General features: G+C 34.2%; 1 protein-coding gene across 1 annotated transcript; it reads left to right on the plus strand.

Annotated features, from left to right (window-relative positions):
- The first annotated feature begins 960 nt into the window (after positions 1-960).
- LOC110462327 (macrophage mannose receptor 1-like) lies at positions 961-13,952 on the plus strand. The gene is made up of 14 exons (XM_021516255.1): positions 961-1,077; positions 4,185-4,351; positions 4,994-5,133; positions 5,549-5,676; positions 6,051-6,223; positions 7,531-7,652; positions 8,327-8,457; positions 9,143-9,300; positions 9,406-9,530; positions 9,673-9,794; positions 10,823-11,001; positions 12,090-12,223; positions 12,689-12,822; positions 13,553-13,952. The coding sequence occupies exons 1-14, from the start codon at positions 1,041-1,043 to the stop codon at positions 13,630-13,632; spliced, it is 1,830 nt and encodes a 609-aa protein (XP_021371930.1). The 5' UTR covers positions 961-1,040; the 3' UTR covers positions 13,633-13,952.
- Positions 13,953-14,455: the final 503 nt, after the last annotated feature.

Here is a 14,455-nt window from a genome sequence, read left to right on the forward strand (position 1 = left end):
ATAAATGAACATCACATTACGTACTTGCACTTTCAAAATATAAAGACTACAACCCATCAACTTCCGGCCACTGAACTGAACTAAGTCTGACCAAGTGCCAACGCTATATCTAAATGTCAACTTGAGCGGATATAACAGTTTATGTATTGTTTATGCGTTGTATATTAAACGAAAACTGTGTGATAAATTGACTCGTTTATTTATTAATTCATTTATCATAGTTTGATAAGAGTTGTAGAGAACCCTTACACTTCCGAAGGGCCAGGTTAATGACGTATTTACGTTAATTTTAGTGTACCCTAGATTCCTAATGTTGAGTCTGTGAGCCAATATTGTCTCTGTGTCAACGCTATAACAGTTTAGTTTTGCTATTTATTTAATTATTTATTAATAGTACAATTATGCAACGTATTTTTTAACATTGATTGATTAAAATTCGCAATTGATATAGCATTGAATTGCTTTGTAACATTGTGATACACAAGTGTTCGAGCACACACACGATAACGCACTCTTACATAAATATAACTATATTCATATAACGTTGTCGTATCACCCAGTGACATTATCTTTATCAGTGTGCGACATTGTGTTATTGTGATCAGGCGTCACGTGACACTGATACGGAGGTAGAACGCAGCTACCACTAGCTTGTATATATATGAGATAAACTTTACAATACGATCATAAAGCATTGTTTTCTTTACCTGTTCTATATTATGTCCCTTATATATTCACAGTTCTCTGTTAAACTGTGATATTAAAATAATCCAGGTAACTCGATATTCCAATTTGAACTGCTGATATACATGGGAAAGTATATTCATGTAAATTTGTGACATTATTTGTTTATATTGAAAGATTGTAGAATATGACGAACGATGTAAGCTTGTATGTTTAGCGACAGAGTACAATATCGAAATTCGGAAGGTATCACAAGCGAGATAATAGAGGCTGATCAAAGTCGAAGCTAGGTGTTGTGGGGCGGAGTGGTTAATTGATGGCGGATCGGCATCCTATTCAGTAAAACAGGCGTCAATATGTTGAAGGTTTTTCTCTTACTGACAGCCTTGATTGGTAAGTATAATTACATGGAAAAGATCACCTTTACTGCTTATATTGTTTGATGAATAATTTGGTCAACCAAGTACCTTTTGTGGCAGTATTTATGTTATACATTCTAAAGACCAATCAGCAGTTCTTCATTTTGATACCAAACAACATTACTGCAAACACGTATAATTAAATCATAAACTATGTTTCATAAAATTTATTTGCCTGTTTAAACAGTAAGTATTACAGTTCCCCATACCCATCTCATAGACCATATAGCATAATAATTGCATTAATATGTACTTTTACTTTCATCTAATAGTTGAAATATATTTAGGTTCCTGGTCTGTTGTTTACTTACAACTAAGGTCACAGGTTCGACAGACTCGGGTTTCATCTTTTCAAAAAATAGACGAAAATACGTCAAATCAATCCGGGCAATTAATCCACACTATTTAGAAAATGAGAGATCTCCTACCACTGCCTCTACTTCAGTGCTTCCCTACGTTGTATTAGTGTTTGGTACTTCACTATCAAGGTGGTTGACTCTGTTGGTGGAGTATCAGATCTCCAGGTTGGCCGTACTCTTGTGTTCATAAAACACGAGTTTAAAAATATATTGACGTAGTAACCAAACGTTGTATATTTGTGACGTCATAAAAGATTTTAAACACTTTTCACCTTTCCATATCTACTGAATCACATTATACATAAACCTGCATTCTTTTAAATCCTTAAAATGGTAATGACAACAGCTGGTTCACCCGTTGTCAATATAATGTGACTTGATTAAATGCTGTGCTGGGTGCCTTCGACATGGTATTTCAGTGAGGTAGCACTATACAGTTGGCATCAGATCCACGCTACCACAAGGAGGCAAGTACACCAACATACCCTGTCTCCGGCACACATACACATATCCACGCATACACATCACACATGGAGACAAGTCCTTAAATGACCTAAGCTGTTGATAGGACATTTAACTCTATACCACAAACGAACCAACAGTTATACCGCCGAAGAGTCCTGAATGGACGAAATGGACATATAGTGCCGTTAAATGTTTACGTTGTGTGGTTTCTTCATTTACAAACCACATATATAAATGTGTGATTCCTTACTTCATATTTCAGGTAATCATTTTATTAAACACCATTGCACCTAATGTTTCTAACTAAAGATATCCTAAGAGCTTCTATGTCTCCATGTTCCTGTTCGTCGCTTTCTCAAAAAAATATGACGTTACTCTCACAAACAAATGACGTAACAATGAATACCTGCTCACAAGAGCAGATAACTATGCAATACGAAAAGACGGATTACTCTGTTACAGCTTTCCTAGGGACACTTATGAAGATTAAAACCAATATATTTTTTTCATCTTTTTTGCCCCTAGCCACACCTAGAAGGACGATATAAAGCTGGGGAATGCAACGTTATTTATGTTTTGTATACCAAATATAAATATACAATCACCTGTGGGTGTGTGTTACATTGCAAGGTGGTAGACTCTGCTGGTGGATACCTTGATGGCCCTTAGGTTCATAAATGATTCCTAGAAGGATGAAACAGCTGTATTATGCAGTGTAATTCATTTTGGCATACTGTGTCTAGTACCTAATTTAAAGCTACAGTCACCCGTGTGTGTCTGTGTGTTTCGTGTATCTTTATAAATATCGGGAAACATTTACTATTCAACGGAATTTAAGTTTAACAAAATCATTGTTAACGCTGCAAGAAAATGTCCGAGGTAGACTGGGAAAGCCATTTCTCTTTCTGATTGAATTAAAAAACATTTAACAATGTTTTATTGATGGTTCATTCAAATGCTTATTTTCTAAGCTCTAGCAAGCATATATATCGCTTTTCAACCATATGCAGTCCACGGAATCGCTCATGTCTAAAAGCTTGCAAACTCATACATAACGCTATGCATATCCTCTTAGAGATATAATGACTAGGTTAAGTAATCTGCATGTTCTCCACTATGGTACAGGGAACACTTTACAAAACAGAAATATTCATATTATTTTTTAAAGTTTGTGTGTCGTCTTTCATACGTGGTGGAATTCACTGGGAATATTACATAGTCTCATGTTCGGCTAGCCTCATATCTGATAAATACAATTTTAACGTGAATTAGACAAATTCCCCGGAGGGAAACTTTGGATTTGGCACACAAAAAATATCTTCATTCATATGTTTACTTTTTACATATCCAATTCGATAAGGATTAACCTCATCAACATAAGAAGGTCGGCGTACATGTAACAGTAAACAAGCAGCGACTTAAGTTTGGCCTGCGCAATTTATCATACAAGGGAAATAACTCATTAAAATAGTCTCAATGTGTAAAGTACAACATTTTACAGCATAAACTTGTATGTATTCAGACTGTGACCTCATAATCAAACAGCAATTCACTAGTTGCTTCCCCCCAAAATGACCGTTAGAATTTATATAAATATCAGATCAGCAAGTACAATGTAACAAACGCAACCACTGATACCATACATGCTTAATAGCCAAAACATTTGTCACATTTCGTTATTTGAGTTTCTTTTCAAGTTTTCAATCCAATAGGTACAATCGAAGTATGTTGGTATGCATAACGTACGCGTGTGTATTTAATTATTTGATTACAGGTCAACTGGTTTAATTCTGCTTGTCCTTTTCAATGATTTCCCTGTAAAGCTTTTGTTTATTCATATTCTGTCATTATTTTCTGGGATATTTTAATTCGATTTATGTTTCCATTGACGCTTTGGTATTTCTTTTATTTTGCAATTCACGTATATGACAGATGTATAACTAATGTAAAAATGTAATTTCCACGGCATGCGTTTATTGTTTTTGTTATGATGCAGTATGTTACTAAAGCTTGATACTTGATAGGATATTTCCAAAATTATTTATCTAATATCATGTAAAACTAATAATTTTGACGAAATTAGTTATTGACGCCATGTGCGATGTTATTAATTTGTCTGTCATCGTGTCTGAAACGTTACCTCCTGACGCCTGTGCTATCAACTTATCAGTTATTTAGCCCCCGTGTGCATGTTTTGATGACATATTTGCATATAGTGTTGTTGATGTCCAGCGTGTAACTGATGTTTTACTGGTAGGTGTGTTTGGCGACACCGTTGACCTTGGCTGTAACCCTGGGTGGTATCCCAATGCTGGGTATTGCTATCTCTTCAACACCAACAAGCGTGTGACACACCAACAGGCTGCTGACGAGTGTAACAATTACTTAGCAACACTTGTCAGGGTCGAGTCAGCGAACGAAAAGGTAACTGACCTCATTTTTATGTTGAGCAGGAAAACGTCATCATTGATTGGTTATTTAATGTAAATTACTTGCTTAGGTAATGATATAATGTTCTCAGGATTATGTTCACATACAATGAGTGTGAATCGTGAGTTCCAATACACAAATAATCATTTTATATACAGAGTGAAGATTACATGCCCAATATTCCCCGTGGCATCATATTGGATATAATTCTTGCATCAATAAGGATTTGATGTATTCATCGTTGTGTCACAGGTCCCATCTACCTCTTGTTGCGTAGATTATCTTTTCATTACAAATGGAATAAGCATTCATATTTTGTTATTATCTCTGAAGAATCTTGCTATGTAACATTATACCCATTTCAACTGAAAGTGTATGGAAAGTGAAATCTGAAATAGACAGAGAAATTTTCAGGGAAACCTGCGAGATAAAGGGACAATCAGGCTTGTGGTGACTGAGTTACAAGTTTGCTTGCAGATGCTCTTCAATAAAGATAGGACAGAATTACATATATATACAATACCGGGTATAAATAGCGTTATGATTACTCATCTTGAGATAGTTATTTAAAAAAAAGTTAATACGACAAAAGCATTTGATATACATTGTACTCAACATTTTGCGTTTCCTTTTTAGATGTTTATAGACACCACTATTCCACAGTTTACGTCAGATGGGTTCTGGACAGACATGACAGACCTTCGTTTTGACGGGACATCCACAGGGACAGGAGTCTGGGAATGGGGAGGCTACGAGAAAGTTAATATGTCCGCAATGTGAGTATGGCGTGAAGATGAATACCAGATGTGATTCGTGTAAACAACGCTAACTCCTTTGGATCACCTAGATTGGCTTTCGGCTTTTTGTGCAGAGCATGATGTATTTCATTTTGTTGAAGTGGTTCATTGGTGCCTGTCATTGATTGTCCGTTTCGATAATAAGTCATTAATAAAAATAAAATGTACATGAGACACATTTTCTTCTGTCTATGCTAATGTTAATATTAATTGTCAAAGCTATTTGTTAACGAAATCAATGGAAAGATATACCCGCCATCGGTTGATTCTGAAGAAAGCGCCCTTAATTGTCGTACTATAAATTATTTTCGTACCGGTCTCTTAGATTCATGTAGTATTTAACATGCGCTAAGACTACAAAACTATTTCTTCATCGAGGCCTCATCTATTACAGCGCGTGGGAAAAATATCCTACCAATAACCCAAAGGACTCATGTGGAGCAATCAATATCCAAGGCGTTTTCCAAAACTGGAGATGTGATCAGCGCCTCGGATATATATGTGAGCTGGACGTTGGCACAGGTAAAAATGAAAAATAGATTATCTTTGACTCCGACGAAAGTTCATGTGATATTCTTTAACTGCGATATCCTATTATATGTTGATAAATATATGGTTTTCTTAACCCCCCAGAAATAAAAACATAACTATTCGGATACAAGTATCAGAGAGAATACATAACACACAAGACATTATTTAGTAAAAATGGATGTTATCTGTGTCAACTAACACATCAAAAATCAAAAAAGATATTTGAAATGAAAATTGTTCTAGCTGGAAAAAAACAGTTATATTTTTTGACAGTTGTACGTTAATTTATCTTTGTTCGTTACAATGCATCGCTTACACTCACTCTCTCTGACATTACATTAAATTTGATATCCTGTATCCTTTAGACGGTGGATGTCCATTTGGTTGGATGTTTGGAACAGACACCTGTTTCTACTTTAGCAACACCAGTGATCCTAGTCTGCTATTGTCTTGGACTGATGCAAAGGCCATGTGCGCAGCCAAAGTCGTAGGCAATGTCAAGGGGAAGCTTGTAACGCTTGACAGGCCCATTGATGCTGTAAGGAATATTTTGTTTAATTGACTGATTATTGTGAAACATCGAGGAACCTATATACAACCTTTTATTTCAATAGATTCAAAGAGAATTCCTTTGTTTTCTATGTCAGCTCAGTAACTGTGATATTTTACATGTATCGTGTGTTATTTGTTCTTGTTACTGTTTAGCGTTTTTAATAGTAAGCAAGATTTTGCGAGCATTTCATGAGCCTATGTCAAGAACAATAGAAATATATATCACATTTTTAAACGAAAATTATAAATGAAAAAATGTACCACAAATGAAAAATTGAGTATTAAGATATTTACATTTCTTTGTCTATTTTACACTTTATATGAAATAAGTACATTGTAAATCAATAAGTGACAACGTACCTAATAACATGAGTTTTTGGTTCTGTATAGGTCAACTATCATTAATATAATCTTGTATAAAAGAATCCATTTGAATCAATTTCATTAGGATTTTGAACAGTTTACCATTCTGTTTGAATCTATTGAGATAAAAGGTTGTATATTCCGTCTTTGCGTATTGCAGAGTTATCTTCTCTTGGGAGTAGGTATTGATTGTTACGTCATTGGTTTGTGTGAGAAAATACGTCGTTTTCTCAAAAATGTATGACGTTACTCTCACAAACAAGTGACGTAACAATCAATACCTGCTCCCAAGAGAAGATAACTCTGCAATACGCAAAAACGGAATAGGTTCCTCGATGTTTCATAATAAATGAAGCAACATACTTGAACTCAATAACTAAATTGAAATGATAAATTATAAGAAATATTTTCTGCATATCTTTTGCAGATTATGATCTTTTCCCATAATATTTCGTATTGTACCTATGCTATTGATAACATGCTATTTCAATGTTGGATGATGTCTTTCAATTTCAATAAATTTTATTGTCAAAGGACAAATGGATTGGGCAGAAGGCATAGCCTATTTAAGCCCTTTCCAAACATAGTAACAGACAGTGGTACAAGCATAGACATAGAAAACATACAAACACATATAAACAAGTTGGTATTATCAAATTAAGAATCAAATTAGGGGAAACAACTACTAATACTCATTTTTATTATAATTGAATCTAATGGTTTGAATTCTAACCTTTTATTTTGATATTGAAAAGACATAAAATATATACCGGTATATACATATTATGAAGAGAAAAGAAAAATAGTTTGTTGATGGAGCTGCATGTATAAACATTTGATGGGATTAAATTACCGCACCCAACAGATGATGTCTTTCCTGCTTAGTTACCTCAAAGTTTATTTTAAAATCATTATATAAATATGTCGCAGGCTTATATCGTGAATGAAATGCCAGAGATAGCCAATTCTACGATAATGTATTGGACCGGGCTTACAAAAACTGCCACCGCCTGGGCTTGGGACGGAGGGGACCCATACAACGCCGGATATTTGTAAGTTTTGAAGGGAACAAACATGGAGAATATGGTACTACAGGTTTATTACAAGTTGTTTATTATATATTCAATGATTCCTTTACCTCTCCCTTTAACCACGTTTTTGGAAACTATTTCCCGGCATGATTATAACTTGCGAAATCATTTCTGAAACGACGTTGTAGGACTTTTTGGAGAGAAAAAAATCAACAACAGTGTGCTGAGTGTAAGACTTTAGAGGAGGCTAGACCACGGTTCGAATCTAAACTATTCTATAGCACTAAATGACTGAGCTACCTAGTCAACGGGAGTGGCCTAGAACACATGTGGTACAGTTAAATCATACAGGATATTAAGGAGAGGTTATTTTATATACGACAAAATCACTATGCAGTGGGACAGGGAACTTTAATATATATGATATTTTAGATGGAGTACACGATAAGTATGATAACATCAGAAACAAACAAAGAGTTAAAAGAAGCGTTGAGATTTTCTGGAAAGTTGATAACAAAAATGGCGTAGAGATGCTTTTTTTATGTTTCAAAACATTTTATTTAACTATTTACGATATGACATCCATCTATCAGTCAAGTCATGATGAAAAATGATTATAAGTAAAGAAGCTATACATGTACGTATTTTACAAATCGTCATGTTAGTAGTTCCGTCTTGTTGATTCCAATTGTCAGTTCCTGGGCCACCGAACCGGACCACATAAACAACAACGAACACTGTGCTATTCTCAAAACTGACGGTAAATTTAGCGACCAGAACTGCAACAGACAGATGAACTTTGTCTGTCGACTCGGCACGACGACAGGTAAGCTGATATAGTCACTCTTTCTGATAGTATTATGATAAAACGGGAGCTAACTTTTCCTTGGATTCTTTCGTGAATTGCAAGAGATATATCATTAAGATACCACATGTGGTAAGAGAAACGCTAATCCGTTCCCCAGAGCACCTCCGGTTTTTAGTCCAGGTTACAGAATTAATGATAATTGTCTTGATGAAGTCTATGGACATTTTAAAGATAGGTATTATGATCTCATTCGAAATACAACCAAGATTAACTCATATGGTATAAAGGTCGACGTTTTTATTCATTTAATTAGTATGCCTTATTGTTTACTTGCCATTATCATGGCTCTCGCTTTGAAAACGTGATATTGCTTTGATTTTACCTGTGTTAACATGGCGAGGGTTGTATTTCATGTTGGGATGTTTTGTTTGGACATAGAACTATTTGTTGTGTTCCGATAACACTATTTTCTTTCAACTAAATCTTGACCTGGGATTTAACTATTGTGTAGATATTGAATCTCTTTTGGCATTCTAAAGTGCGAAGATCGTTTGTCTGCGTCACAGGTTATGTTATAAAAATGTGTGCATTTATGTAAAATTCGAATAAAAAAAACCAGAACAATGGCATAGATCCCTGAACGAAGAAATCACTTATATTTATATCATAGAAACCATTATATGATTGTTTTTTTTATCATAAGTGAATTCGGATTACTACATGGGATGCAACGGCTGGACCCGAGCCGGTCACAAGTGCTATCAGATATATGACGGACCCAAAAGCAGCTGGACTGATGCCAATTCAAAATGCCAGAGTCTCAGCTCAAGACTACTAAAAGTAGAAACTCTGGACGAAAGGGTAGGTACAGTGTATAGCTTTCAGTTTTTTTTCTGATTTGTTGACGTACTTGGTTGTTAAGTGAAAATACCCCTTTCCTTGGTTTTTCACTTATTCATAATTCAGGACTGGGTTGAATGGCAGCTGACTGACGAGTCTCATCCAAACGTCTATTGGTCAGGCTTGAACGACAGGGCCACTGAAGGAACGTATCGTTGGGCGGACGGCGCCTTAGCTAATAGTTCGTTGATGTAAGTATCAACACCATGGAAGTCTTTAAGTCAGGTAAAGATTAAAAGTTTAGGCAGAATGATTTCATTTTTAAATATAAATTATATAATATTGTAAATTTCTGCTTTGATTTTTTTCAATAGATGTCTTTGACTGTTTTAGTCGTTGGAATCAGGAACCAAACTCGTGGTTTGGGGACGAAGATTGTGCTGGCATTCGTCAAGATGGCAACTATAATGATAGGGACTGTTTCCTGCAAGCACCCGCCATTTGTGAATATACCGGTATGTCGAAACCTGTATTTATCACATAACTGACCAATTTTACTATGTCATACGGCCATGTCAATAATATGGTATTACACATGTGTAATAAAACCTAAAGGCACTGCGATTGGTCGAAACCGTGGGAACATATTCCTACACCACTACAGGTACTTCTTTTATTAACTTTGCCTCATGATATATCAACTGTTGTTTAAATTAATTTGATTATTTTCTTTTTCATTAACATTTTCATTGAATTTAAAAAACTATTTTGCACTGCGCGGAACGACAATTTTATGATCGGAGTACTTTGGGTTTTACCTATATAGAATCAGCTGATAACACAAAATTGTGATTGAAGATTTTTGTTCTTCAAATTATGAATATTATGTGATAAAAAGAATATTACATTCGTGTTCATATCTTATGGACATTATTAAACTCACTCAATAGGTTGGTATGCCACTCGCCTAAAGGCTCTTGTCATATCAAATGATTCATTTCGTTTAATAAATTTAATATGAATGGACACTCATGTAAGATCCTTTATATGTAAACGTGGTCACATATATGTTACTTACCTTGCTTTAATCAATATTGTCGTCTGTCATCATACATGACCAAAAACAGTGATTCGGATTATGTATGTTCAAAAATGTCTCGTTCATCTTTACGTTGAATATAAAATTCCAGCGTATGCATTTTTAGCAGGAGTTTCCTTGTGTTGCCTGTCTGATCATTGCTAAGTTGTATCAAAAAGACAATATACACGCTCTTAAATCGTTTGTCGTAAAAATGCTAGCTCAACATTCTGTTTAATACAAAAGTCAATAGTAAATATATGGTATACTTTATACAATTTGGAAATTAAAAACTGCTATAGATATTTGACTATATAACTAATGACTCGCTTTTAATCAGTATGGTATTCATATGTTAACATGACATGTCTCTTACACAATATATCTGTGAATCAATCAGAAATTCTCGATATGGTTAAAACGATAATTGTTGTTTAAATCACAATGGCTTTTCTTCCTGTTTAGGCAGTCCATGTCCTACAGGATGGGTTACCTGGGCAGGTACGAGTACTGTTTGCTACTATGTTACTGCCGTCAATCAGACATTCACATGGGACGAGGCAAACACTTTCTGTAGTAAGGATATGGCACAGATCGGTCAAATGAAGCCAGCACTTCTAGCCGTAAATAGCCAGGCAGAACAGGTAGGCATTTCTCGTTTAACGCTGCCTCCATATCTGCTTATGCTACTGCATTTTGTTTTCTTCTAAATAACATGCTTCTAAATAGATTTGAAAGCAAGACGACTTTGAAAATACACCTAGGATTCATTGCAGTCAAACATATGTCCAAAAATAAGCTCTCTGTGGAAATAAGACGGCTTTGAAATATGAATAGTATTCAAAGTTCAGCCGCATTTTTCCTGTCATTATGAATAGGTATTTAAGTTGATAGTTAACAACTTATATAACATTGATGGTTTACTGTCTTAATGACTTAGGACATATGCCTGCCTTGATAATAGACAGACTTGGAAAATAAGCCTGAATTCCTAACTGAAAATGAAATAAGCCGCGGCTTTTTAACGAGATTGTGACCAAGATTATTATTTGGTTTAAACTTTATTTTAATCAAATGTTTTGACAACACATTGGAATTCAACTTGTACAGTACATTATATGAAATAGAAAAGGAAACAAAAACAAGTGTCATGGCAGGTTATAATTTAATTACGTCTCTTAAGAGAATTAGTTTCATGTTAAAGTTTAACCTGACATGAGGTTACCAAAAATGTAACACTCTAAAAGAAATATATATATATATATATATCTCCTTAACATTTTATGAAATATCAATATTTTTCTATGATAAAACTATAAATGCCTTGACCTTTCATCTGGGAAATTTCTTAAATATCAAAACACGTGCGTGTCAATTATAAGACGTTCATTTTGAGTCTGATTCACTAGGACGTTTTAGGTGGGGATGGTACCCAAACAGAACACTTTCTAATACAAGTCAGTTTCTGAATATCATATTTTAGGCCTTTTTGGAAATTGGTTAAATAACAAAATGGCAGAGGTATAATGTAGGTAGAAAATATTTTTCTTCACATTTCTTATAACTTTATCATTTTTTATTTGAATTAGCTCTATTTTGGGTATAGTTCCCTTTTGTGTATTCTCACTTGCTTGAAAATTTAAACCAATAGAACCCGAAATATCATTTTTAGTGAAAACTTTCAACTAGAGTCCTAAAAATATACAAGTATAATTGTTGTCATTTTTTAAAGACCTTCATAAACAACTTGTTGACGAAGCAAGCCCTCAATCCCAAATCTTGGTGGACGGGACTGAACGACGTTAAAAATGAAGGCATCTGGACTTATCCCGACAGGTCAAACCTGCCTCCAAACATGGCCGTCATGTAAGACAACAAACTACCTTGCTTCCTAATATGGCATGTTGGAGCACGTTCTTTTGCTTCGTTTATCAAAGAATCATTATTTCTAAAAACAAATTGGTTTTAGCGCCCTTTTTTCAGTCTTCTTAGCCCTAATATAAAGGCTGTGGTTAGAAAGAAAATGTCTAAAATTATGTTAAGAAAGAAGCAGGTGCCGATTAGCAATTAGAATATGATTAGAACTGTAGTAGTGTGATATGTGATCGAATGGTAACAGTGTACGTATGCAGTGTACAAGTGTAGTGTTTAGTTAAATGATATTGTTGGATAACTATAATTACACTGTAGGATATTAGTTGTTTGCCATAAACAGGTAATATGTATGTGTTATTATATTGTCCAATAGCACGATAATTGTCAAATGTGTTATTTCAACTTTGCGACCGAAACGGAAATACCTCCGTTCTGATTTAACGTATTCATTCACAGACCTTGGAATTCTGAACCCAATGACAAGCTGGGCAATAAAGATTGTGTGATGTTGGCGTGGTCTGGGCGTTATATTGACATCAACTGCAAAGCAAAAATAGGATTCATTTGCGAAAAATGGCCGTACGGACTAAGTATGTAATGTAATAGTTAATTTGTGTATAAGATAAACGGCAGTAAATACAATGAATAACTTCTGCTGTCTGCAATTTTTCATTATGATGAAATAAAAAAAAATAACGATAGTCAGAGTTTACGTCATCAGATCCATCTATAAATTCGACTGAAATATGTAATTTCCGTATCAGAATTCGGCATCTAATAGGGTAGCACATGGGTAAACCCATCAACAATCTACCTAGCCCTTATTTTGTTAATAGTCAGAAATATGAGGAATGGGAGTTCAAAGAATCCACAGTAAATTTCTTCTCAATAAGAACAGTAAAACATCCTTACTGTTATAAGGCGGAAACGACGGTATTTCGATATGATAGGGTAATTTTACAGTATTCAATTATGAAACTAAGAATATTTGTAAAATGTTTAATCAGAGAGCGAGATATTGATGGATTGCTAAGAGCAGTTTCAAATTATCTATGGCGTAAGTTTTGTCATGTAGCTCAAGTTCAAAATATATGCATGGTTACCATACTCATAAATATTCGACGTACACATGTATATGATTGTCATGACAATTTGATATCATGATATATATATACCAATTAAGATTAGAGTAATTGTTGATTGATATCAAATAATGATCGTGAATGTGTGGTAATTTTACAATAAGATAAAACTACAACAGTAATACTATTATTTGAATCATTTTCATAGCGATATAATACTTTTTCTTCTTTTTTCCAGATCCAAACAAAGCAAGCACGAGATCGCTATCATCTTTACTGATAGCATTAGTCGTATCTGTAACGTTCATTCTCCATTGAAATGTTGTAAAATATAAAATATTTATTTCATTGAACTAGAACTGTCTATGCGTACGAAAGTACAAACACTTCAATATACCTGTTAATTTAAAGAACGTTTCAAAGCAATTCTAAAGTCTTGATCAAATCCCTTAGACAGTGAGTAATTTTCCTCCCTAAACGATCTTTTTTATCTGAACGATTACTCATTCTACAGACTCCCTTGTCTAAGAACGATACTTTCATATATTATCAATGAGCATACATCTGTGCAATATAGTTACTGAGTGCAATATATATACAATGTAGTGTTTAACTAGTTTAATAAAGTGAAAAACCAATGTGTTTTTTTGTCGTATTTATATGCCGTATAACTTTTTTATCATTCATTTATTACATCTCAAATATCATGAAACGTTAATGCTTGGTATATTATAAGAATAAAAGTGTCATCACTTTCTATTGGTCATTTGACATTATACAGAGATGAAAGTCTCCCGTCCCACATGTGCTAGGACATCTCTTATTCACACTTTTTTAATCACAAAAAAGATATTTGCTACTTCTTGTTATACTTTATAACCAGATAACAATACAAATACAGATGCATATATCAAATGAGATGTTACAAAATACCAAATTCCATCATGTAGAAGAGTATTGACAAAATATTCAGACAACAGGCTATGCCTTAATCAGTCTTCTTCTATAAAACTAATGTAAAATATAATAGATAGAATATTATGAACACTGATTGTAAAATGGCATTATTTGTATTACGTTTTAACACATTTAAGTAATTATCAATGATGTTGATGACGTCATATTTATATATTATCGCACC

Source organism: Mizuhopecten yessoensis, unplaced genomic scaffold (assembly GCF_002113885.1).
Source record: "Mizuhopecten yessoensis strain PY_sf001 unplaced genomic scaffold, ASM211388v2 scaffold10771, whole genome shotgun sequence".
Taxonomy (NCBI): domain Eukaryota; kingdom Metazoa; phylum Mollusca; class Bivalvia; order Pectinida; family Pectinidae; genus Mizuhopecten; species Mizuhopecten yessoensis.

Excerpts from the sequence above, each read along its gene's own strand:
- LOC110462327 (XM_021516255.1), top strand. The coding sequence starts at position 1,041 with ATGTTGAAGGTTTTTCTCTTACTGACAGCCTTGATTG. Across the intron at positions 5,677-6,050 it reads TGAGCTGGACGTTGGCACAG|ACGGTGGATGTCCATTTGGT; the intron begins GTAAAAATGAAA and ends TGTATCCTTTAG. Across the intron at positions 8,458-9,142 it reads TCGACTCGGCACGACGACAG|TGAATTCGGATTACTACATG; the intron begins GTAAGCTGATAT and ends TTTTATCATAAG.